The following is a 25,602-nucleotide window of genomic DNA, read 5'->3' as shown; positions in this document are numbered from 1 at the left end:
TGTTTAAAAACAGGTTCAATATACAAAGCCTCTCCCAGAGAACTTAAGTTGGCCTGAATCCAGTAAGCAAGTGGTTGGATATGGTTGGAAACCTTTCCTGGCAACCTCTGCTGTACTTTATAGTACTACGAGGGAGGAAAAAAGAGAGCAAAGTATAAGAAGTTATCCATAAAAGGTGTAGCTGGCTGGTAAGCAGAAGTTTTCAGCCGCCAAGAGCAACTGGGCTTTCATGTTCTCAAATTTTGGAGTGAAGAATTGAAATAGTCTCTTGGCAGGGACCAAAGGAAGCAGATAGCCTAGCAATAAGAATAGCTTTATTTGCCCATAAATCAGCACAAGGCCTTATATTCCTGATGCACTGCAGTGTTTTGACTTTTAAAAGTACAACTATATGCGATGTTAAGCTTCATGGCGTGACTGTACCATATACAGATGTGCAAGATGTTGGGAAAGGGTATTTAAACTTGCAACAGACAGTATTTAAAGGTAGAATTACAAAAAATACAGAGCTGCCACTGATAATGATAGTGCTGTGTGAATTCCTCCCCCACCATCATCACCACTAATCATGTGTAGCGAAAACATTGTAATGGTTTCAGGATGCCAGTAAGTTGAATGAGATGTTAAGGAAGAAGAGGTGGAACTTGGCAACGAGCTCCTCTTTTGGCTGGTATTTATAAGTGCAGTGCATCTTTGAGATGGAGAATGTTGTACCAATCTAAGAACCATACAGACAGTTTCAGACTCACACAAAAAGACAGGCTGGTTCTGTTTTGTCTGACTCTAATAGGCCTTTGTTCACTTGGGGAATGTGTTAGGGAATGGCGCATATTAATTAATTAATTAATTAATTAATTCATTCATTCATTCATTCATTCATTCATTCATTCATTCATTCATTCATTCATTCATTATTAAAGCATTTATACCCAGGCTTTCCACACAGTTTAAGATGGCTTACAAAATAATTTTAAAATGTCCAATTTTAAAACCAAGTTAACATCCCCCCTCTACCTTAAAAGATGCCTGAACTTCACACATCCTTAGGAGCCCTGGCAAACAAGCATGTTTTGCAGAGCCTCTGGAATATCTCCCAAGGAGGGGACTCCCCTCACCTCTCCAGGGAATCCATTTCATAGATTTGAGTCCACTGTAGGTAGTGCACTGGAACATATGGAAAGAGACGGTTCTTTAAAAATGTGGGTCTCAGGTTGTGAAGAGCTTTAAAGGTTATGACCAGCACCTTGAACTGAACTCAGAAACAAACTGGCAGCCAATTTAGTTGTTTCAAAATGGAAGGTAAAGATCGCTATCTCTTGAAACGGGACAGATTGACAAAAACAGAGAGGAAAGAAAGTAGACTTTTAAACTGCAACAGACTAGCGAAAAGGAGGTGAAGACTCGGCAGGAGTTGTATTTTAAAAGAGACTAAGTTTAAAGAAGTTATTACAAAAACCGGACTATTGTTTTGAATACCTGTGGTTTTGGAGCTGTGGGAAAAAGACACCATCGCGAGACCTGCTGTGGGAAGACGGGAGACAGGAAGTGCGTAACAACAATAGAGTGGCTGGAGGGAAGCGGCCCTTGCCAAAGGACAGGAAGTGGGGAATCGCCATCTTTGAAAGTGGAAGGGTCGTGGCTTCAGCGGAAGAGGAAGTAGGCCATCTTGGATTATAATAACATAGAGAAACCATAGAGAAAAGACGCCCGACATTTTGGATATAAAAAATTAATTTTGGCAAAGATTGGGACATTTAAAAAAAAGGAAAACGTTTAATTATACGCCACGGAGCTGAGGAAGAGAGCAGATTCGTGGGAGCGAGCTAAAGCAAGCCCCACGATGTCGAAAAAAGAGTGGCAATCGGCAATAGAAAACTTGGACAAAAAACTTATAGACATGATGAAAGAACTTAAGGACACGAAATTGGAGCTTATTAAAGAGGTCAAGGAAGTTACACAGACAGTAAAGTCGGAGCTGTCAGAAGTGAAAAAAGGTGTGGAAACGATTAGCAGTGAATTACAAGGAACGCAGCAGAGAGTTAAAACAGTAGAAGACGCGATGGAGAATTTAATAGACACGCAACAAACAGAGATGAGGCTGGTGAAGGGGAGGATGTCAGTTGCAGAAACTAAACACATGGAGAAGCAGCTTCGTTTTCGTGGTCTGCCAGAAGTGGAAGGGAAGTCAGCGCAAGAACAGATGACTGAGGTGTTGGCTGATTACCTGGGGAAGGAGGAGGAGGAAATTGTGGCTATCCTAGATGTGGCGTATCGTGTGAACTCGAGAATTGCAACCCAGAGGAAACTACCAAGGGATGTGATTGTGCAGTTTACAACTAGAAATATGAAAGAGAGGATTGTGACCAAACAATTTCAAGATCCATTGGAGATTGATGGCAAGACGATTATTATAATGAAGGAACTGCCCAGATCAGTGTTATTGGACAGGAAAAAATATAGAGTGCTAATTCAGACTTTGAAGGACATGAATATCAGATACAGATGGGAGTTACCGGAAGGAGTGTCCTTTGAGTTTGGAGGGGCAAAAAAACGCATCAGATCTGAGCGGGAGATGGAGAGATTTATCAAGGACAATGAAAAAGACTTACCAACAAAACCATGAATATGGAGTGTAAAGTATTATCTTGGAATGTAAATGGACTAAACTCACCGAATAAGAGAAAAAATATTTTTCATTGGCTACTAAAACAAAAATGTGATATTGTTTGTTTGCAGGAGACCCACATTAGAAAACAGGATGTAAAATATTTAAAATCTGGAAAATTGGGCAAAGAATTTGTAGCGGCTTCCAACAAGAAAAAAAGAGGAGTGGTGTTGTATATAAAAGAGGAGCTGCAGCCAAAATTTGTTATGAGAGATGTGGAAGCTAGATTTGTAGCAGTGGAATGTAATTGGAACTTAAAGAGAGTGTTGGTAGTCGGACTTTATGCACCTAACGGTGCAAAGGAAAGCTTCTTTGAGGACTTAAGGAAGCACCTAGACGATCTTGTATATGACCAGATAATTCTTGCTGGAGATTTCAATGGAGTGACAGATTTGGAATTAGACAAAAAGACTACAAAAGCACAAAAGAAAAGAGGACTATTGCCAAAGCTTTTTTTTGAGTTGATTCAACAAGAGACTCTCGAAGACGTATGGAGGAGAGAATATCCTAAAACCAAACAGTTTACTTTTTATTCTGCAAGGCATCTTACATTATCAAGAATTGATATGATCTGGGCCTCAAAGGACTTAGCGCTATGGACTAAGGAGGTAGAAATAATGCCGATGGTAGGCTCAGATCACAACCCAATTATGTGGAAATTTGGAAAAAGGAGAAAAAGGAAAGCCTGGAGAATAAATGAGGACCTGTTACAGGAAAGTGAGAATATGGAAACACTGAGAAGAGAGACTAAGTTTTTTATACAATACAACGTGAATAAAGAAGTACCAACCAGTAAAGTTTGGGACGCGTACAAGGCGGTTGTAAGGGGCATACTAATGGACTTAAATGGTAGAGCAAGGAAAAAGAAAGAGGAGAAAAGACAAGAGATTGAGGAGAAAATAAAGGCCAAAGAAGTACAGTTAAAAAAGAGACCAGGGAAAAAGAAAATATATCAGGAAATCAAAATTCTTCAAGAACAGTTAACAGCAATGAGTAACAAAGAATTGGAGTGGAACCTTAAAAGACTGAATCAAAAAGCTTTTGAGGGTGCTAATAAACCTGGGAAATATTTGGCATGGCAATTAAAGAAGAAAAGGGAAAAGAAAATAATAAATAAAATTTGTGAAGAAAACAAAACGTATTTGGAGCAGACTACCATTAGCAGAGCCTTTTATAAATTTTACGCTAAGCTGTATAATAAAAAAGAAGTAAACAAAGAATCAATAGCATCATATTTGGAGAAAACCAAACTTCCAGAGATCTCGGAAGCTTGGAGAAATAAGCTGAACAGTGAAGTAACTGATGAGGAAATAAATATGGCAATACAATCCGCAAATCTAGGAAAGGCGCCAGGGCCAGATGGACTTACGGCTAAATTTTATAAGACAATGGCCAATGAACTGGCACCATTCCTAAAAGAGGTGATAAACGGAGTTTTTAGGGATCAAAGAATTCCAGACACTTGGAGCGAAGCGAATATATCATTGATCCCAAAAGAGGGCCAAGATCTGACTAGCGTGAAAAATTATAGGCCTATATCACTACTCAATAATGACTATAAAATTTTTGCGAAGATATTGGCGGAGAGATTGAAGGGGTGGCTCTCGGAAGTCATAGAGGAGGAACAAGCAGGCTTTTTGCCAGATAGACAAATAAGAGATAACTTAAGGACAGTGATCAATGCTATTGAATACTACGACAAGCGTTGTGACAAAGAGGTTGGTTTCTTCTTTGTAGACGCTGAAAAAGCGTTTGACAATTTAAACTGGGACTTTATGTTTGCCACTATGGAAAAGCTACAACTGGGAGAAAGATTCGTCAGAGCAATCAAGGAAATCTATAGAGACCAGACTGCAGCAATTGTAGTGAATGATGAATTGACCAAAAAATTGACGATTAGTAAAGGAACAAGACAAGGTTGCCCGTTATCTCCATTGTTGTTCATTTTAGTATTGGAGATTCTGATGATACAAATTCGACAAGATGAGGAAATACGAGGAATAAAAATAAAGGACTATTCATATAAGGTCAGAGCATTTGCAGACGACATAATGTTAATTGTAGAAGACCCACTGGAGAACATGCCAAAAGTGATAGACAAGATCAAGGAGTTTGGAGATTTGGCAGGTTTCTTCATTAACAAAAAGAAGTCAAAGATATTATGCAAAAACATGACTAAGCAGAAACAACAATTGTTAATGGAAACAACGGATTGTGAAGTAACTAGTAAGGTGAAATACTTGGGAGTTGAGCTGACTGCAAAAAATATAGATTTGTTCAAGAATAATTATGAAAAATTATGGACTCAGATAGAGAGAGACTTGATCAAATGGAATAGATTGAACCTGTCATGGTTGGGCAGGATTGCAGCAGTTAAGATGAATGTGTTACCAAGAGTAATGTTTTTGTTACAGACAATACCAATCATCAGAGACTCTAAACAATTTGAAAAATGGCAGAGGAAAATATCAGATTTTGTTTGGGCAGGCAAGAAGCCTCGAGTGAAAGTAAAAGTTTTACAAGATGCAAAGGAGAGAGGCGGAATGCAACTGCCCAATCTGAGACTTTACCATGATGCAATCTGCCTAGTTTGGCTAAAAGAGTGGATGACATTAAAGAATAAGAAACTATTAGCCCTAGAGGGATATAAAAAAATTTTTGGATGGCACGCATACCTATGGCATGACAAAGTAAAGGTCAACTCGATGTTCCTGCATCATTTTGTAAGGAGAAGTCTATTTACAATCTGGAAGAAGTATAGAACTTACCTACAAGAAGGAACCCCCTTGTGGGTGGTTCCATATGAGGTGATAGATCCGAGAGCTGTGGATAATGAACAACAATGTTTAACGTACAAAGAAATAACTAAGATTGAAGTATCTAAACTTAGAATAAAGACACAAGAGGAACTATCACCTAACTATGATTGGTTTCAGTATAGACAGATTAGAGACTTATACAACTCAGACTTTGCAAAAGGGGGCATACGAACAGAGAACTCGGAACTAGAGCAGACCCTTCTTAAAGAAGACAAGAAAAGAATATCCAAGGTATACCAAGTATTGCTGAAATGGTATACTGAGGATGAGATAGTTAAAACACAGATGGTGAAATGGGCTATAAATTTCAATAAAGAAATAACAATGGAGGCATGGGAATACTTGTGGAAAACTACAATGAAGACAACGACATGTATCAATATTAAAGAGAACATTTTCAAAATGATCTATCGTTGGTACATGACACCAAAGAAGATTGCGCTAGGGAATTTAAATACTTCTAATAAATGCTGGAAATGTAAGAAACATGAGGGCTCCCTCTATCATATGTGGTGGTCGTGTGAGGTAGCTAGGCAGTTCTGGGGGGAAATAATAAGAGAAATGAGTGAAATTTTACAGTTTCAAATAAATAAGAACCCAGAACTCCTGCTGCTAAACTTGGGAATGGAGGGAATTCCAGCCCATCATAGGACGTTGATTTTTTATATGACTGCAGCAGCTAGACTTTTGTATGCGCAGAAATGGAAAGTACAAGAAGTACCAACTATTGAAGATTGGATCTACAAATTGCTGTATATGGCTGAAATGGACAAGATGACAAGAAAACTGAGAGATCTGGACTCAGGGCAGTTCAACACAGACTGGGAGAAGCTGAAACAATACCTGGAGAAGAAATGGGAGGTGGGAGGAAAACTGTGGCAGTTTGAAAACTACTGAAATATAATAAAAGTATAAAAGAGAGGGGTGACTTTACCGGGGGAGGAAGAGAAATGTGAATTTATAAGCAGTTAGATTAATTGATTGAGATATATATAGATATGTATAGGTCAACTGATAGAGAATAATTAATGATAAGGTTTAAACATGAGGATTGACTAACTAACAATATTTTCTTTCTTTGACAAGATTTATATGCACCAAACTGAATGTATAGAAGAGTTAAATTGATTGAGTATCTGAGGAGTTATATAGAATTACCATAAAAAGTTGAAATGAGTGATATATAGAGAACAAATCAAATTGTTTGATTTAAATGTGGGAAATTTTTATGGTTTATGATATATAGGTTTATATAGAATTATTCAAAACTGGAAAATGGGATAAATTGTTTATCTAAAGACGTATAGTTTGGGTGTATAATAATTAAAGGAGTTAATGATGCACTGCTTAATATAATGGAGAATGTATATCTGTTTTAGACAGAGGAATTTAATAGAAGTAAGGGAAAAGGGACAGAGGGTGGGAAAGCTGTTGGAAGTCAACAAAAGGGGGGGAAAGGGAGGGGGTTAGAAACGAAAAATTAGGGGAAAATTGATTGTAATGTAAAAATAAAAATGTTCTAACCCAATAAAAAATTTTTCAAAAAAAAAAAAAATAGTTGTTTCAAAATGGGTAACACATGTTCCCAAAAGCTAGCCCCTAACAGTAGTCAGTCTGCCTCATTCTAGACCAGTTGTATTTTCTGGGTTGTCTTCAAGGGCAGTCCCATATAGAGCACATTGCAGTAATTCAGCTGCGAGGTTACAGAAGCATGGATCAGTGTGGCCAGATCAGCTGAGTTTAAGTAGCAAGAACATAAGTATACCACATGCACCAGAGAAAGGGTGCATGGGGGAGAGTCACATTTCTTTTCCACTTCCCCAACATCAAGTACCCGGTGCAGGCATAGGCTGGGTTTGATTGTATGTACCTTGTGCTGGGCACCAGGGACAGATTCCTACAGGTGTACCATCTGCCTAGCTTACCTGCATAGTCTCAGGCTGATCTGATGGGGTGGTCTTGAACTTGATGCTAAGGACCCCAGGTATGATTGTCCTAGGGAATCTCAACATATATGTCAGGCCGTCCTGTCATGTCAGGCTCAGGACTTCATGGCCGTCATAACAAGCTGTCTCAGCTTGTAATGGGCCCAAGAAATAAAAAAGGACATTACACTAGACCTTCTTTTCTGCATTGAGTGGGTTGCTGGTGATCCGATTGGGGAGTGGAGGTTTGTCCATTGTCTTGGTCAGACTGTCTTCTGAAGGCATGGCCCTGAAGGGATGGTAGACTGATTTGGATATCTCACCTTCAAAGATTAATGGGTCTCTGTTGGTTTCCAGGTGGCTGTGGGGGACTTTGAGAGCCTCCCCAGGGACTGTGTGAAGGCCCTGATAGCTGCATGGAATGATGGGCTTGCTGAGGCCATAATCAGAGTTGCTCCATAGCATCCTCTTCCATGCTCTGTGAGCCCCCCTCCCCAGCTCCTTGGTTTATCAGTTTGCTGGGCAATATGAAGAGGACTTGAATATGACTAGAGCGATGCTGGTGGAGAACTTGGGACAAATCAGAAAGAACATGTCATGGAGCCCATGTTCAGGCCCTATGAGCTAGTGGTGGTGATGGCAAAGATAAGTTTCTTCTCCACAGAAAACATGTTTTGAGGCCAGTTTCTCTAGTGTCCTTCTGTCCATGTATGAGCCTCTGTGCCCGCTGCACTCTTCTTGTTTTCACTTCTGATTAAAATAGCTTCAGTCATTAGGCTTTTCATTGGTAGCCACTTCCTTACAGAAAGGCCTTCCGTTGGCGGTAAAACGCTTATCTGCCTCTAAGTTTTTAGAAAAACTCTCAAGACACTTTTATTCAAATGTTTTTTGATATCACATGACAGTGGGACTGACTAGCTCTTTTCAAACATAAAAATCACATATATAGCAGAAGCCTACCACTGTATATATCAAGTAATATATACTGAAGCACAAAATATGTACAGTGTCCTGTTCAGAATAAATGGTAACCACACATTGGTAGGGTTGTAAGTAGCTCACACTTTCAGTATATGCAGTTGGATACCCCCAGATGTAACAACTGGAAAGGGCTACTGTTAGATACTGTTAAACACAAATCTGTGTACCTGTGTATTCTGCCCAATTAGAAAGAAATGAACACATGGATATGAAGTCTGGTAAAGGAGATAATATATTTGTTTATATAAAAAAGGAAGAAGACTCAGGTAAGAGCTAAAGGTACCCAGAAGCCCGTTACTCTTCTCAGCTCTAAAGACAATACTGTGGGACAATACTGATTTTGTGTTGTGGTTTTAAATTGTTTTAGTATAAAGCTTTTTAAAATGCATTTTAAAAATGATGATAGCTGAGCTGTCTTGGGCCCCTGTTTTGTGGAAGACAGGTTAGAAATATTGCAATAAAGAAATGAGTAGGGTGTATTGTCGAAGGCTTTCACGGCTGGAGAGCGATGGTTGTTGTGGGTTTTCCGGGCTGTATTGCCGTGGTCTTGGTAGCTACACCTCTGAAGATGCCAGCCACAGCTGCTGGCGAAACATCAGGAACTACAATGCCAAGACCACGGCAATACAGCCCGGAAAATCCACAACAACCATCAAATGAGTAGGGTGTTTCTCCCTGTAATGCACAAGGAGCTAAAAAGGGCCCAGAGGCACAGCTGCTCCCACTGTACATGGGTTGTATAATAGAGAAAGTATAATAGAGAAAGATTCCCCTCACTCTTCTCCCAGCCCCTTCATCAAGACCAATTTGATCAAGCGCTCTCATGAGTAACTTACTGTATGTAATTGTTGTCCTTCCTCCAGAGAGCTCCAACTAGTGCTTATAGGCGTCTCTGTTGCTCTTCCATCCAAGTGGTGCAGAGCCAGAGCTGCTTAGCTTTGGCACTATAACCGCATGATGGGCTTTCAGAGCATTTTCTGGACTCTAGAAAGAAGCCACTGATGGGAACGGAAAGCAAATATTTGAAGGCAGGGTGTGTGTATGTGTTGAGGGAATAGCAGCTTCTCCTCAACTTCCTTCTGTCACTGCTATTATCCTTTGAATTTGCCAAGTCGGACTTGCCTGGAGAAGTTGCAGTTCTTTGGGGCATTCTGCCAGCAGTGCGCTCAACAACCGCTAAGAGGGGGAAGGATCTCCTCTTGAAGGAGGCTTTACTTTATATCATCCCTCTCCTCTTCATTGCAGGCAATGGGGACGTTTCCAATGTCCTTTTTTGTTTGTTTGTTTGCTTTTGTTCTTGCAGTGTCATTAAAAATGTTGGTCAGGAAAGCCCTGCTCCACGCTACCGCTGTGAGAGGATTTAGGAGCTGTTGGTCATGGCAGGACTAATCCAGGCCAGAAGGAAGAAATCAGGAAATGACTTAGAGGGTTGGCTGCCATTCCTGCAGTTCCCAGAAAAAACATAACACAGATACACAGGAAACTGTTAAATTAGAAAATGTCTTTATTAGATAACTGGCAGTTGGAACCTGAAAACCTCATTTTATGGATACTTGGCCTTACAAAAGTGGTAGAATAGTGCACAAACTGGCCTCGCTGTCTACGAATAGCCCATTTGGGGGGAACACGGGAATCAGCAAGAAGACATGTGCTGGTGATGATAGCATTAAATGTTGCCTCAGACGTGTGATTTGTGGGTGTGTTGCACCCACTCGAATTGAAATAAATAAGGAAAAGAAGGCTAGTCCCCCGGTAAAGAGACAGGATTACATGAATGACCACAGCCATTTCCCATCAGGGAACAAAGTGCTGTCAGTTCAAAGTGGGAAACAATTCCACAAGATTTGCCTAAAAAGAGGGGAGTTTTGGAGGAAGGGTGAAAGACAAGATGGGGAGGAAGAGAGAGATTCAGGTGTCTGAAACAGCAAGTGATGGAAACAAAAGCCAACCAGTGACTGGAAAGGAAGTGGGGTGGGCGAAAGATTCATCGAAAGACGAGCCAAATGAGCTCATTACATTAAGGGTGTGTTCTTGGCACATCTGCTGGGTAGATATTAAAAAGACTGCCAGAGTGATTCACTCTTCCTTGCCAGGAATTGAGATTTCAAGTATATACATACAAAGCATAGAATTTAGACTCCACATTTATGGCTCGGTATTAATCTTCTACCCAAACAGACAGGGAAACAGGTCCAATTTGATGGGTGGTTGGTGTGCTGTTATATTTCTGTATAAGAAAAGGAATTTTTGATACATTACAGTTGCTTAAGAATACTTTTTTAAAAGTTTCAGAAAATGAACCCTGCTCCAGCCGACTTGGCGCTGGACTACTATGAAGGGCCGACAGACACTGTTGTTTTCCAAGCTCCCTGGATGATTTTACTTTCTGAAGAGGGGAAACATGCCAAAGACAGTCGTACTTAAAGTACAAAACATTCAGAATTCAGAAATATGTACACAACTTTGGGGGTGGAACTGAGGGCCAAAGCTGTGCATGGCATTTGAATTCCATGACTGGAATGCCCGGTGTGTAATTTGGCCCTAGAAAGCTGCCATAGAGGGCCCTGTTATGGATTGGGGCTGAAGCAATGGGGAAGGTTCATTCTATACACACTATTTTAAATCCAATATTCTAAAATATTTTAGAACCAGAATTTTCGATCCACTATTTTAGATTCAAAATGCTCCCCTGGCTGCTCTTCCCGCCCCCCTCCCCCGGGCCTAAAGCAGCCCAGAAGAGGAGGAGGGAATTTGATGAGAGAAATAATGCAAAAGGAAGAAATATTACGCTCCTGTATTTCCCAGCCCTAGTCTATATTGAGCCCCCTCTGGCTGCTTTTTAATGCCAAACGATACATCTGGAGTTCCAATCAAAGAATTCCAATATCATGTGTACTTTGGCTTTGAAGTTACCTTCTAGAGGCCACTGACTTGAGGTGAGAGATCTGCCCAAAGCCCACTTGATCAAGCAATGCTTGAAGGGCTGAGATGAAATGGCAAGCTGCCTGATATTGTTGGGCTGATGCTGCTCTTGAGGGGTAAACATGCTCTATTAGATCTTACGATTTACTGAGGTTTTTTGAAAATGCTGGCTCATAAAAAGCAAAAGGGAATACTCAGTCAGCCCTTTGCATTGGTCGTATCAAATTCCTTCTTTTCTTTACTACTGTTATCTACTCCCCAGTTCCCCAAGTGGTGATAAGTTCCAAGTTCTACCAGATTTGGTGTGTGTTATACGAGTGAGAGTGTCTTCAATATTTGCTCTGTTTGTAAATATATGAGTAGAACACAGCTGGAGGCAAAGGCTGACTCCTACAAGGCTGGAGATTTGCAATCCCATATCAGACCCCCTCCCCCAAAGGGAAAGACTGTCACCCTCAAAGTGTTTCTCATTTGGCCAGTTCACCAAGTGCTCCAGCCCTCCTGTACCTCCCTAATGGTGGGGAGGTGCCATCTGCTCCAAGCTCTAATGGATCTTTGAATGACAGAATTGGAAAGCAATCAGGAAATTTTGGGCTGGATCTAGACTAAATTTTCCACTATCCGAAGTGGTGGGGCAGTTTCCACTGATTCCTTCTTGCTGCCGCAGACCCCTCATGCTATTACTGAGGGTCCCCTGTCCCCCAGGAGCAGCATTTCGTGAAGATCACTGGGCTACAATGACAGGACAGGAACATTCTGTTCTACTGGCTGAAGTGCTTTGGAAGAGTGGAAGAATTAGACTGGATGCAACCCAATCTCCTGTCACTTATCAACAGCCATTAAGGAACACTGACATTCTTTCCTCACAGACCCAGGATCTAGCGATAGTTTCATTAACAGTAGTAAACCTCATAGTGCACTATTGGACAGGAATTGCATTGTATTTAATTTCTGCAGAGCTGTGGGTTTCAATCCAGGTATGGCCCAGAGGTGTAGAAAAGGCAGTTTGGGATCCATTTTTTTTAACCAAAATGAGTACCTGGCTGGAGATACCACCCACACATATTTCCTGGCACTTACCTTCTCACCTTTTATGAGCCCGTTTGTTTTCATGCCCAACTGTGCTCCAATACTAGAGCTTTTGGGAAGGGTAAGAAGCCCTTGGGGGCAGAAGCTAAGTAAGCAGTAAATACAAGAAAAATGTTAGTTGTGCCTCAAAAAGCAGACATCCCCACATGCCCTTGAAATGTCTTTGGGGCAGACCTGGACTTAAATAAATAGATAAGTTGCTGTCGTGTTTTGTTTAGCTGTGTGGTTATACTTACAGTTGTTTTTCCTCCTGCTTTTTAATTAGGCTGTCCAAGAGGTACCTATGGCCCATACTGCAGGCGAGCATGCAAATGCCTGAACGGAGGGCAGTGTGATGCTATAACAGGAGCCTGTGATTGCCCTCCTGGCTTCATTGGAGCGGACTGTGGGGAAAGTAAGTTAGTTCCCTTTGGTGTCACTCACGACTACAAATGCTAGCATTCAGCCCTGGACAGATTTTATTTATTGCACCATTTCGAGCAATATGGTCACATACAGACTTTAACGTGAAAGTCAATAGTTTAATTCTGTTGCTTTCCCTCTGTTTTACCAAGGAATAGGTGACTACCTCTAGCAAAGGTTATCTGCTTTGGTAACTAAGCATTTGGACCATATTACAATAGGCAGTTGAAGGTCATAGGGGGAGCCAGTGTGGTGCAGACGCCTGGAGGGTTGGGTTTTTACATAGAAAACTTTGGTTTGGATTTCTGATTGACACCAAATAGCTTTGAGGAAATCACTTTTGGTCCATGTAGTGATTCACAATACACTGCTATTTAGTGTTGTTCCACGAAAGAGAATAGAAAATGCTGCCTTTGACTCAAACTTTAAGAACTGATTGATAACTGTGAGGAGTTAACATCAGACACCTAGGGCTGATTCCGCACACGTTGGATAATGCACTTTCAATGCACTTTATCAATCGTTTGAGGTGGATTTTTTGTTCCGCACATGAAAAAATCCATTCCAAATGATCTATAAAAAGGATTGGAAGTGCATTATCCAACGTGTGTGGAATCACTCTAAGGCAGGCTTCTTGCTTAAAATCTGAGACTCATTTACTCTCTGTTTGGGCTTCCTACTACATAGACAGGAGCACATGTATACAGGGAGTATCACATCAATTTTTAGCCACATGCCTCCATTTAGAACAGCAGCCCATAATATGATATGGTATACAGATGTGGCCCACTAAAACAGTGTGCTTATTGGCATAGTGAAGATGGTTATGCTGAGAAGAAATGCATTTAAATCTGTTTATGAGAGGCATCCAGAGTGCAAATTACACTACAGAACTACATTGGTTTTAATTCCTCAGGAGCCCTGGGAATTGTTTATCTTTTTAGGAAGATAGGTAAGCAGGGAAGGACCAACAGACAGTTTTAACACTTTGCTAAACTACAGTTCCCGGTATTCTTTCAGGGGAAGCCAAGAAAATTAAAATGCCATAAAACCCATACATTTGTAGCGCAGATATGATCTCACTTTTTTGTGCTTGATGGGTGTTCAGTCATAAATAGCAACATCATCAGCATTAAATAGCTTTATAACTGCAGATTCCTAGCCAAGCTGAATGTTGCCCTGCAATAATTTTTAAAAGAATTGCCTTTAACAAAGGAACATTTAGATTCAAATTTTGATGATCATCTGGTAAACGATAACATGTCTTCCTGTAGCTTGTCCAGTGCATCACTATGGGAAGGATTGCACCTCGTTCTGTTCCTGTGGTAAAGGACAATGTGACCCAGTGACCGGCAAGTGCTACTGTCCACCTGGCCGAATTGGACCAAGTTGCCTTCAAGGTAAAATACCATCGGCTATTGATGTGTGACACCAAGATAAAATATGAAATGTAAACAGATTATTTCTGCCTGCCCTCAGCAACGTGCCAGAATTTCTACAAGGCCTGCATACAAAATTTTGATTGTGGTTATGAACAATCGCTCTTTCATTGCTACCTTTATCTAGTCTGTCCTTCCATCCTTGTCCCATTATCCCTTTCTCCCACTATTTGTGATCAACATACATCATCCTTTTCTAGCCAACCCATTCTGGCACCTCTGCCTAGAAAAGATCCTTATGAAAAGTATTACACTTCATGCCTCTTCCTATTATGACCTTTGTAAGGTCATAGCAAGATTCTCTTATCCTATTTTACAAGCATCTTTATAGAAGCGTATCATTTGTTCGCTCAATTCTGAATGAACCGGGTTGTGTCCTATGAGGTAAAAGCAGTGTGGAATTCTTGGTACAGGGCTCTTCCCACACCTTCCCTATTCTGCTGTACTCCACAGAACCTCCTGGAATTCTATTGCTGAGGGTCAGGGGAATGTAATCAGTATGAGAAGTGAAGTTGGGGTCTGCAATGGGAGAGGGGAATCAGCAAAAATTGGCCATCTGTCCTCCACTGACAGAAGGGTCATACAGGCAGGGAACACGTGAAGCTGTCTTATATTGATTGAGACTCTTGGTCCATCAGAGTTAGTATTGTCTACTCAGACTGGCAGCAACTTTCCAGGGTCTCAAGCAGAGGTCTTTCATTATTATTGTTGTTGTTATTGTTGTTGTTTATTTGTTTAATGTATAACCCACCTTTCCCACAAGCAGGCTCAGGGTGGGTTACAATGATAGGTAAAATATACAGGAGTGAATGATAAAATCTCAGGAACACAACATTTAATCAATTCACCTGCTCACCATATATGAAGGAGGGTGGAGGTGTGGATTGGTATCCAGTGGCTGCTCATGTGTGGGGGGCAGATGGCCATGTAGCCCCCCGCAAGTAGAGACCAGCAGGGAGATTCATTTGGTGGATTTAATATTGGCTACAACCATATGCCTGGTGGAACATCGGTCTTGCAGGCCTGCTGAAAGGATGCAAAATCTTGGCGGGCCCGAGTGTACTCTAACAGGTCAGGGCCAGTCAAGCCTTCCTGGGGCCATGGATCACCAGTAGAAATTTACCTGCTGATCTCAGCACCCTCCAGGGGTGCATACTGTAAGAGGCGGTCCCTCAGGTATGCTGTTTAGGGCTTTGTAGGTTAAAACCAAAACCTTGAACCCAATCTGGAACTCCATGGGGAGCCAGTGTAGCTGCTGCAAGGCTGGAATTGCATGTGCCCTGTATAGTGTACCCATCAGGATACACACAGCAGCATTCTGGACCTGCTGCAATTTCTGGGTCAGACTCAAGGAGAGCCTTGTGTAGAGTGAGTTACATTGTCTAGTACCTGATCATTTTAACTGGAGATGCTGGGGATTGAACGTGGCACCTTCTGCATGCCGAGCAGATGCTCTGCCAAAAAGCTATGGCCCCTCCTGTGGATTTAATGGTCTTTTTATTGTTTTGTTAATTTCTTCACTCCTTTTCTGGTTCTGCAAAGGAAGACTATTTAGGTTCAAACTATATTGAGGAGTGAGGCTGTCACCCCATCAATAACCCTGACTCACCCTGTCAGTTTTCCCACCTGTACACATTTCTGTGGTGCAGTCCGCTTCTCTAGCTAAAATAAGGGGGTGTCCAGGCAATGAATTATTATTGTATGTCTTGAGCAAAATAATATTTTATAGAACCTGGTACTAGTTATGCCACATAGAGAAGGTCAATTTGAGTGTTGTTGCAAGCAGGGGCGGGGGGTTCTCCTTCTAGTGCATCCATTTTGTTGTTATAGTAATTTTTTTCTTCTTTAAAAAAAAGCTTTGTTAATTTACTATAGTGTGTCCCCAGGGAAGATATGGCCCCTACTGTCAGCTAAAATGTCTGTGTAAGAATGATGGTGTCTGTGATCCTATGAACGGGACTTGTACCTGTGGACTTGGCTGGACAGGAAAATATTGTGAGAAAGGTATTACTCCATTTTATCTTCTTTCACTGGGCAGGTGTGGATGTCCGTTTCACCATGTACTGTAAAATTGTCACCACCACTTAAGTAATACAGACCAAGGGCCAAATTAACCAATCAAAACTGCCCTCCCCGCAAGCTGCAGTTGTTAACCCTGGAAGGAAAAAAGAAGCAAAATGGGTGTCTGTCTTTTTTCTTTTTCAACAGTAATAGCAACCTGGACAGAGGGTCTTTTTCATTCTGTAAAACCATACAAGGGATGTGAGGCAGGCCTACAGCCCTGATCCAAAAAGGGACTCTGTGTGGTTGCTTCTTTCTCTCTGCATGGAGGATCCATTTTCAGATCTTTCCAGCAATCATATCTAGTTAGACCCCAAGTTACCATGGCATGAGAGAGCTAACTCTGTGGTAGTTGAATCACCAGTGCACTAGAATGACACAGAATGTTACAGAGAAGATACAAAGCTATTATCCATGTAATACTTTATGATGAGACAGTTATGGTTCCTTACTTAACAATGAAATCCACCAGGGTGCTGAATTTTTTTTCTTAAGATCTCAGCTGGATAAAAACACATTTGGAATATGCAGGACACATTTCCTAGTGAGTTGCAGAATGGAAACATGAAATAAATGCATTTATGAGATCTTCATTTTGTCTTTTATAAGGAGGTGTATCTTGGTCATTTTTTGTGGCTTAGCCAAGTAAGTTTATCTTCATTTGTTCTTTCTTTCTTTTTTCCAGAATGCACTCCTGGAAAATACGGTTCAGGTTGTCAGCTAGATTGCCCTTGCCAGAATAATGGAACCTGTGACAGGTTTACTGGCTGTTGTCATTGCCCAGAAGGTTATTATGGACATTCCTGTGAACATAGTAAGTAGTCAGCCAAGAGCAAGGCCTGGCTTTTGCAGCATGGATACTGTATTAATGTCCACTGATGTTTGAAGCTGAAAGCTAATGTGAACATCATGTACACATAATGGAGACAGTATGCTACAGAGATGTCGCTGAAAGATGCCCTTTGCTAAATTCTCTGCTGTAATGATCAGATGTAATATAAAACCATCTGTGGCAGAACAAGAAGGGGATGGGGGGAGGACAAGAAAGAGAGGTGAGGAAGACTTCTAAGGTAAATGCCCTCTGGACTTATGGCTGATCAAATTCTACCCTTTCTCTGTTCCTGCCTTTTATTTGTATGAGCCCCCTCAGCCATCCATAATCAGTAAAAAGGGCAGAAACAAGCTATATTTAACTGGTTGGTAGCATGTAAGCTTTGCATTCTTGTCTGTGACCCTAACAGAATAATACAGTACTTATTGGTGCAATAAGCATAAACTCTTTCACACAGCTGTTTTGACTTGATAGACAAAATGCAGATAGAACTGAACAACGAACATTTATTTACAGATAATAAGGTGGAACACATTAAAGGTTTAGTGTGGAATAATCAGTATGGAGTGTACAACTGGCTCTCAGTTGCACTCCACAGAGGGTATACATGTTCCCCACTGTGAGACTGCACATTGAATTGAGTCTTAATTAACCAAACACAAACACTGAGGGGAGAATTGATTCTTTTTTTCTCCTGAGAGGATTCCTCAGCATTTAAGGTTCCACTGTAACCTTTTTACCACAGCCGACAGGCTTACTGCCAGGCTACTCTTTTACCTCTTTTACCTCACAGAGGGCCTGGTCATAGAAACTATAGAAAGCTAGATTAGACAACCCCTTCGGGGGTGGGGGTTGTCTATTTATTTATTTTACTAAAAACGGCTTCTCTCCGCTAACCTGACACCAAATCCTAAATGAAAGCCAAAATAAAAGCTAATCTAAGCTCACACTGTTATCCACAGCCACCAAATCCCTGACTGAAGGAAAAAGTATTTATTTTCCCTCCTTAAGATGAGGTTGGCTCACCACCTCCTGTCCAGTGGAGTTCCAAGGGCTCTGATTGGCTGGCAGTCTCTGGGATTTGCATAAGGCTTAAATGAGAAGGATTGGTTCAGAGCCTTAGAAGATAGATGGGACATTTTTTTACTGTGGTTCACCTGTTTGCTCTCAGGTGTTTGCTCAAAACATGGTTTGCTTCAGCAAATGCTGGTTTCATCACCTTTAGTCTTCAGTAGACAAGAAGTGCACAAGGGTGCAGAACAAGCCAAGATTAAGCCAGGCTTGCCTCATTTGTGCATCACAGGAAACCATCATTAAGATTAAACCAACTTCATGGTTTCAAAGCCTGGTTTGAGTGACACCAACCGAATGGAGGAGGGACTGTGATTCAGAAGCAGAGCAGACATCTCAGGTTCAGCCCCTGACATCTCCAGTTAAGCACTAGGTAATAGGTGATATGAAATACCATGCCTGAGATTCCGGTTAGCCGCTGCCAGTCTGAGCAGTCAGTAATGACTGAGATGGACCAATGATCTGAATCAGTACAGGGCAGCTTAACATGTGTTGATTAGTTCATGATGACAGGTGGGAGTTAGAACGCTCAACCTGAATCCCATCGGGAAGTATTGTCTTCGTCTTCCCACAGATACTTCTAGCCTGGGTGGTGGTAGAAGTGTGAGCCGAAGGACAAAAGCCAAAGGGTTGTGGCCCATGGCCTGTCTTAGCCAACTTAATTCCAGGACCAGCCTGGAATCTCTTTCTGTTTGTTTTCGTTGGTTTATTCTATTATTGTATTGGGGAGGAATAGTTTTGTGAGACTCTTCAGGTCCCTTTGGGGTGAAAAGTGGAATATAAATGTCCTTAATTAAATGACATATTATAATAATAACAGAGTGTCCCATGTAAATGACAATAATACGAACCACAGTTTTGTATGACATCTGAACGAAGATTTTGGGAACACAGACCCATATTTGATGTCATCATTTCATGTATTTACTGACACACCACCCCCTGTCCATATGGTTCTTGGTGAGGGCAGCAAAACATCCAAAATAGAGAGTAAGAACTCTTACACTTTATTGGGGACAGGGCAACCCTTTTTAATCAGCTACCCTATGTTGCCTGTACCGTGTTGTTTTTTCAAAAGAATAAGGAAAAGCAGAAGCTATTTCTGTATTCCTCTTGTATGCTATAAAATGATTTGGGTTGGAGTGTACTGACTCTCTCTTAAGGTGGTCCTACTGTTACTTGATTGCAAGGTCAAGTGATCTTAAATGTGTGAAATGGTCATTACAAATAAAATAGCCACAAACAGAATTTTCATATCACATGATGTCATCTTAAACATTAAGATTTTACATTATCCATCATGTAATAAGATACTGCATGAAAATATGCTTGCATCTGTCAACTCGTGCTTAGCTTAGATTATTAGCGAGTTTCATCAAATTTCCTCTTCTTAGGACCTTTTAATGCCCCATTGTCTGATTGTCAAGCTTCATAGATTGTCGAAGGCTTTCACGGCCGGAGAACGATGGTTGTTGTGGGTTTTCCGGGCTGTATTGCCGTGGTCTTGGCATTGTAGTTCCTGACGTTTCGCCAGCAGCTGTGGCTGGCATCTTCAGAGGTGTAGCACCAAAAGAGATTGCTGGACCATTCTTATGATGAAGACAAAGGAAGGGCAACCTGTGGCCTAACTGTGCCCTAGAGGATCTTTCCAGGGTCTAACCCTCTTCCCATCTACAGCTGAGAACAGCTGCATCCCATGTGCTGAGATGGGGATGAGGTTTATACCGGCTCTTCATTTCTGTGTAGTCACAAATACAGGTTCTGTTCTTGTGCAAAAGTAGCTTTATACGTTCTAGGGCTCTAGCCAAAGAAATAGTCACTCTCTCTTAGCCGAACTTTCTTCACAGGGTTGTTTTGAGGATAAAATGGAGGAGAACTTTATATACACTGGGGTTTACAGCCTATAGCTCTAGAACCAAATGTGATTCAGTACAGAAACAATTTTTTTTAAAAAAAATATAACATCTTTGTGTTATATTGGAGGGATAGATAGAATGCTATGATTACCAGTATGTGAAGGGAATGGAAGGCAAAGATTGTTATAAGTCTAAACAGCTTCTTAAAGATGTTCTGCAGAAGGGAAATGGGAGGGAAGGTAGCATAGTACAGCCCGATCTTGTCAGATCTTGGAAGCTAAGCAGAGTCAGTAATAATAATAATAACAATATTCAATTTATATACCACCCTTCAGGGCAACTTAATGCCCACTCAGAGCAGTTTACAAAGTGTGTTATTATTATCCTCACAACAATCACCCTGTGAGGTGGGTGGGGCTGAGAGACCCCCCAAGAAGCTGTGTACTTGGATGGGCAACCACCAAAGAAGTCTCTGCAGAAGAAGGCAATGGCAAACCACCTCTGCTTCTCACGTGCCTTGAAAACCCCTTGCTGGAGTCACCATAAGTCAGTTGTAACTTGATGGTACTTTACAGACAGAAAAGGAAATAATAGGGATGAACATTTCCCAAGTACAAACCATGCACAGATCTATGCCGTTGCGCTGGAAAAAAATTACCAAGGGAACTCCTGTGTTGAAAGACTTTGTGCATGCTGCCTCTTCATAATATATGACTTGCAAAAGCCAGCGTTTGGACTGCAGAAACTTTATGGATTATGAATCAACCTGTCAGTTATCAATAATGTTACAATGCAAAGTTTCACTTATGAAATGGCCTTTCATGCAATGGCTATTTATTGAACTCTTGCTCTGAATTTTGACATACATTGTCTTACTAATTGGAAAAGGTTGCAGACTTCTGAGACTCACTGTCTGGAGCTTCTTGGAGGAAGTTTGGGATAAAAATGGATAGGTCACCGTGGCAACTCCCTGTGAGAATGGTGGAGTTTCTGAAATAATGTAATCATTTTGTTTCTCAGCCTGCCCTTCTGGATTTTATGGTCTCAAATGCCTGTATCCGTGCCACTGCAAAAATGGAGCTACATGTCTTGCAACAACTGGGCAGTGCCTTTGTCTTCCTGGCTTCCAAGGCGTACAGTGTGAAAAAGGTACGAATATTAAAAAGTAAAAAAAATATATTATTTTTAAATTGCCCAAGAGGATGGAAAAACAACCCTGGAAAAGGGTCCTCCTCTGCCCCAGCCCTGCCCCCCCACCAAAGCAGGAGGGATGGAGGGGCAGCCTCCCTGCCCCAACCCAGCTCCACCTCCCTGCCAAGTCAGTCACCTCTTTCCAAGCCCCACAATTTACTCAGGCATGCTGGGCACCATCTCCCTTGTTTGAGACTTGGGTATACCAGGTGCCTCCTTCTAGGGCTAGACAGGCTGGGTGTCACCTCCTCACTTAGGCAGGCTGGGTGTTGCCTTCCCCTTTGCAGGCTCTTCTCACCACTAGGCTGGCCCAGCCCAGGATGGGTGGAGGCCATCAACCCCTCTTCCCCTGGAAGAAGTTCCAGTGGCCGTAATGGCCAGTCCTTCCCTGGCTGAAGCACCGGGGGTGGGGTGGTGGTGCTGAGATTATGGCCATTTTCCAACTTTTTCACTCAGTCCCCCTCACTTTCTATCCTTATTACAGCCCTTGTTCCACTTAGCTTTTCTCCATGCAGGTCTCGTCATCCCCAGAGTAGCTTTTTTATGGTCAAAGGATGAACCCTTCTTTCCTTTTTTATTAACAGAAAATCATATTTTGTATACAGGTCATTCTCATTAAAACGCTGTGTGGCTATGGAATGTAATTTCTTAACATTCGTTTTTTATTTATATCCCTCCTGTCTTTTTTTAAAAAAAAACACTAACAGATGTAAAACACCCAAGTATAATACAAACATGAAATAACCAGTGTACAACAAAACAGTAGCAGGTTTCTAGTTTTTTACTGGCAGCCAGCAGGTGGAAAAGCTCAGCCCTAGATGGCAGGTTCTCCCCAGTCCCCTCTCGCCAGGACATCATAGGTTCCACCTGCAGTGATATTAAATAATATTGTAAGTAAAACCCATTAATTTTATTACATCATCTTATAACTGCAGTCCTCATTAGATCAAATGTTGGAACATTATGATAAGGATAGTACGTTATATGTTAACCTGTTACTGCAACATCTAACTTTCCTAATATAACTTTGCTCCTCTTCTTGTACTTCTTGTTAATCATGGGATGGAAATTCCTTTTGCAATCTGGAATGGTAAATGTAACGAAAAATTTAAATAAGGCATAAAAAATAACAATGCCCTGTTTTTCAGGTTGCACCACTGGGTGGTTTGGTGATAAATGTCAACACCGGTGTGACTGTGAAGGATCATCTCAGTGTGATCTGGTGACTGGAAAGTGCCTTTGCCTGCCTGGCAGGACTGGGGACAGGTGTGAAATTGGTAAGAAAATGGGAGTTTAATCATTGTTTTCTCTGTGTTTTCACACTTGCCTATTATACACGTGTAGTATAGTGACAGGAGATACTACTGTGAAATTGTCCTCTGCATAAAAGAAAAGTTCCCTACAAATAAAGGTCAAGCTAGATGTTACATAGCAGAGATACATTAGCAATTTTTTAATGCTTTTTACAAAGTATTAAAAAGCCACCGGAAGCTGCAAGTTTTAGAGGAGGAACAACTAGGCAAGGGGATTAGAAGCTCCACAAACTTCAGAGTGAATGTCTTCGACAGGCAAACATACCAATTTTGACAGTTGCAATTCGACCTAAGCAGTTGCTGGACAGTTTTGTGGCTACACGGTAGCTGTGGTGGTGAGATTTCATTTCTTTATTCCTTGTGACTGCTTTTACATCTACAAAGTAGGTGAAATCAGTTCTCCCCCGGAGTTGCAGACGGATCAAGTAATTAAATTACCTGAATGGAGGGAAGGGCACTTATGAGTCTGTGTTAAAATGTGTATGCATGAAATCAAATCAATGATACTGGCTTAGACAAACACTAAATTATAAAACTGTTTTAGAAACACACTGGCTGGCTTCCTGACTGGCTTGCTCACTAGGGGTGTGCATCTAGAAAATTTTCATTGTCATTTTGGATCTGGGGTTGTCAAGTCAAATGTTTAATGTGATTGGGTAATTTTCTGATGGGTTATTGCCAGGTCAGGATTGAAATTTGTTACTTTTGTTGTTGTTCTCATGATTTTTGTGGCCATTCTTTTCAATGGGGAAGGGGAAGAGGGTCCCACTGGATCCTCTGGGACAGCTGTTTTTGCACAATGGCACCAAAATTGCACAGAACACAGTCTTCCTTCTAATTTAAAGAACCTTATGCTTCAAGCAACAAAGGGTGGTGGTGGGGGGAGATTTTACAGATCCTCAAAGCAGGTCCCTCACTGTGCAAATGCAGTATATTCTCTCTGTGGATTCCTAAAATGGCCATCAAGCAGCAGCCAACAGGAGAGAGCTCCAGCCAGCCACCAGCATTAAAAAAAAACATCCTGTCTATATTAATTTCTTTTACCTTTCCACCGAAAACTCTGCATTTTTCTTTCTTGTTGTATCTTGTTGTTTATTTCCTTTCAAAAAGTGAGAAAGGCTTCCATTGTAGACTGCCTCCCCAGCCATCGTTGCACTTCCATTATTCCCTATGGGGGACTGGGTGGTGGTGGTTTGGAGTCCTTGTTTTTTCAACCAATTGTCACCAAAACTGCAGCAGAGTGTCTTCTGGCAGTCCTTCAAAGAACTGCCAAAGTTTAAGCAAATTAGGCAAAGAGTTAGAATTCTATGGGTCACTGAACATGCCAAGGCTATTCTACTTTCAGGAAGGGAAAAAGTCTCTCCCCAGCCCAGAAGGGTAAGGGGGAAGAAGAATGGCAGTTCTCTGCAGCTTGGGATTGGCTGGGAGTGCTCTTTGCTTCCTACTTTGTAACAATCTGATTGGAAGGGAGAAATTCTCCAAGAAATCAGTACAGATCCAAAGTGAAATGCAAGCACATGCTGAGTTGCTGGAAAAGGCCAGAACTACAAAAAACGTATTTAAAAAAATGCAGCCAGTGTTTCTGTTCTGGAGAGTCACAAGTAAGACCCAGAAACAGTTATGGGTCATGATTTTTATTACACACACTCCTATTGCTCACTAATTAAAACATTCGCCTGCCAAGCAGTGCATCGCAATTACAGATATGCGGGAAGGAAAGCAAGACTGTTATTGGTCTGTATAAGCATGTGCATGCGCAAAATGTTGCTGATTGCACTGAACTGTTCAGACTCTCAGAAAGTAGCACACTAAACAGGGTTGGGCTGCTCACAAACAGACAAACTGCTCAACGAAAAGATTGACTCCCTGCTCAAGACCAGCAAGCAGAACATGATCCAGACTAGTGGGCATTGAAGGATCCCTAGATCCCTAGAGGGGATATTTAACCCTCTCAGTGATTCTCTTCTTCTCAAAATATCTGTTCAGGTGCTTTTCCACTGAAGGGGAGAGAAATGGGTCCTGGAAGAGCACATTTGATATTGAGTAGAAAAGGGGCAGAGGGGAAAGAAGGCCACCCCTCAGCTCAAATTCAAAGCATCCCATGGCTGCTTTTCATTTTATGATTAAAAAATCAGAAAAAATGTTTTACATATCTGTAGTGTCATGACTTGGGTGGGAGAGTGGAACCTAGTGCATTGGGAAGAATTGCAGCTCAACACACTATCTGCTGTGTTAGGTTTTATTTTTTTACTTGCCAAGAATTTTTTCCCCTTAGAGAAACATTCCAAAACACAATCTTCCACTAGTTTAATCCAATCTAGCCACCTCAGCTCACTACCATCGCTTGCTTGCCTCATTCTGCTGCAAATGGAGAGGAGGATAGAATAATTGTGGGGCAAGCTAAAATGCATACAGTGCATGTGTTACTAGATAGCAAAGGCACTGGACTTTGTGTTAGTGACCAAAGATGAGGCTTTTCTTCTCTACAGATATATGCTATAGAAGCTGTCTTTCCCCCAGGGCTGCCAAGCCCCTTGCTGGGGCAGGGGAGCCCCCACTCTGAGCTCTCATTCCCTGCTGCCACTCCAAGCTTACTAGCATCTATTTTACCATGGAGCTTACTACCATCTATTTTACCATGGAGTTTCCAGTGATTTCTAGAGCTACTGCTGATGCTTCCAGATTTTCTCTGGAAGTGACATCATCATGCTTGCAATGTTGGTCTTTCCACCATGTCCCTGCACTAGCCCTTCAGGCTTGGCCTAGCAACTCTACTTCCCTCTTCTTGTAGTCACAAGGTATATCGATCATTTTGTAGTTGAATCAAATCCTGTATAGACCTGGATGTTCCTCCAATCTCTCTTGGATAGTCTGAATGGGAAAAGGGTGAATCTGTTGGGGGAATACACAGCTGCACATGACATCTTCATTCAGAGTCTTTGAAGATGAATAAAACAGAAATCCAGTGGCAACAGAAAGACTAAAATTATTCCAGCATAAGGTCCATGAGTTGTAGTTCACTTCATCAGATATGTA

At 41.5% G+C, this 25,602-nt stretch overlaps 1 protein-coding gene across 1 annotated transcript in view; it reads left to right on the top strand.

Moving 5' to 3' along the window:
* The window catches only part of LOC129332024 (multiple epidermal growth factor-like domains protein 6), a 293,959-nt gene that overhangs the window by 261,675 nt on the left and 6,682 nt on the right, over positions 1-25,602 (top strand). The window contains 6 exon segments of the mRNA XM_054982775.1: positions 12,667-12,795; positions 14,078-14,203; positions 16,118-16,246; positions 16,989-17,117; positions 21,083-21,211; positions 22,402-22,530. Of these exon segments, the coding sequence (XP_054838750.1) occupies positions 12,667-12,795; positions 14,078-14,203; positions 16,118-16,246; positions 16,989-17,117; positions 21,083-21,211; positions 22,402-22,530 (771 nt within the window).

The sequence above is a fragment of the Eublepharis macularius genome, chromosome 6 (assembly GCF_028583425.1).
Source record: "Eublepharis macularius isolate TG4126 chromosome 6, MPM_Emac_v1.0, whole genome shotgun sequence".
Taxonomy (NCBI): Eukaryota; Metazoa; Chordata; class Lepidosauria; order Squamata; family Eublepharidae; genus Eublepharis; species Eublepharis macularius.
This window is presented reverse-complemented; position numbering and strand designations above follow the sequence as displayed.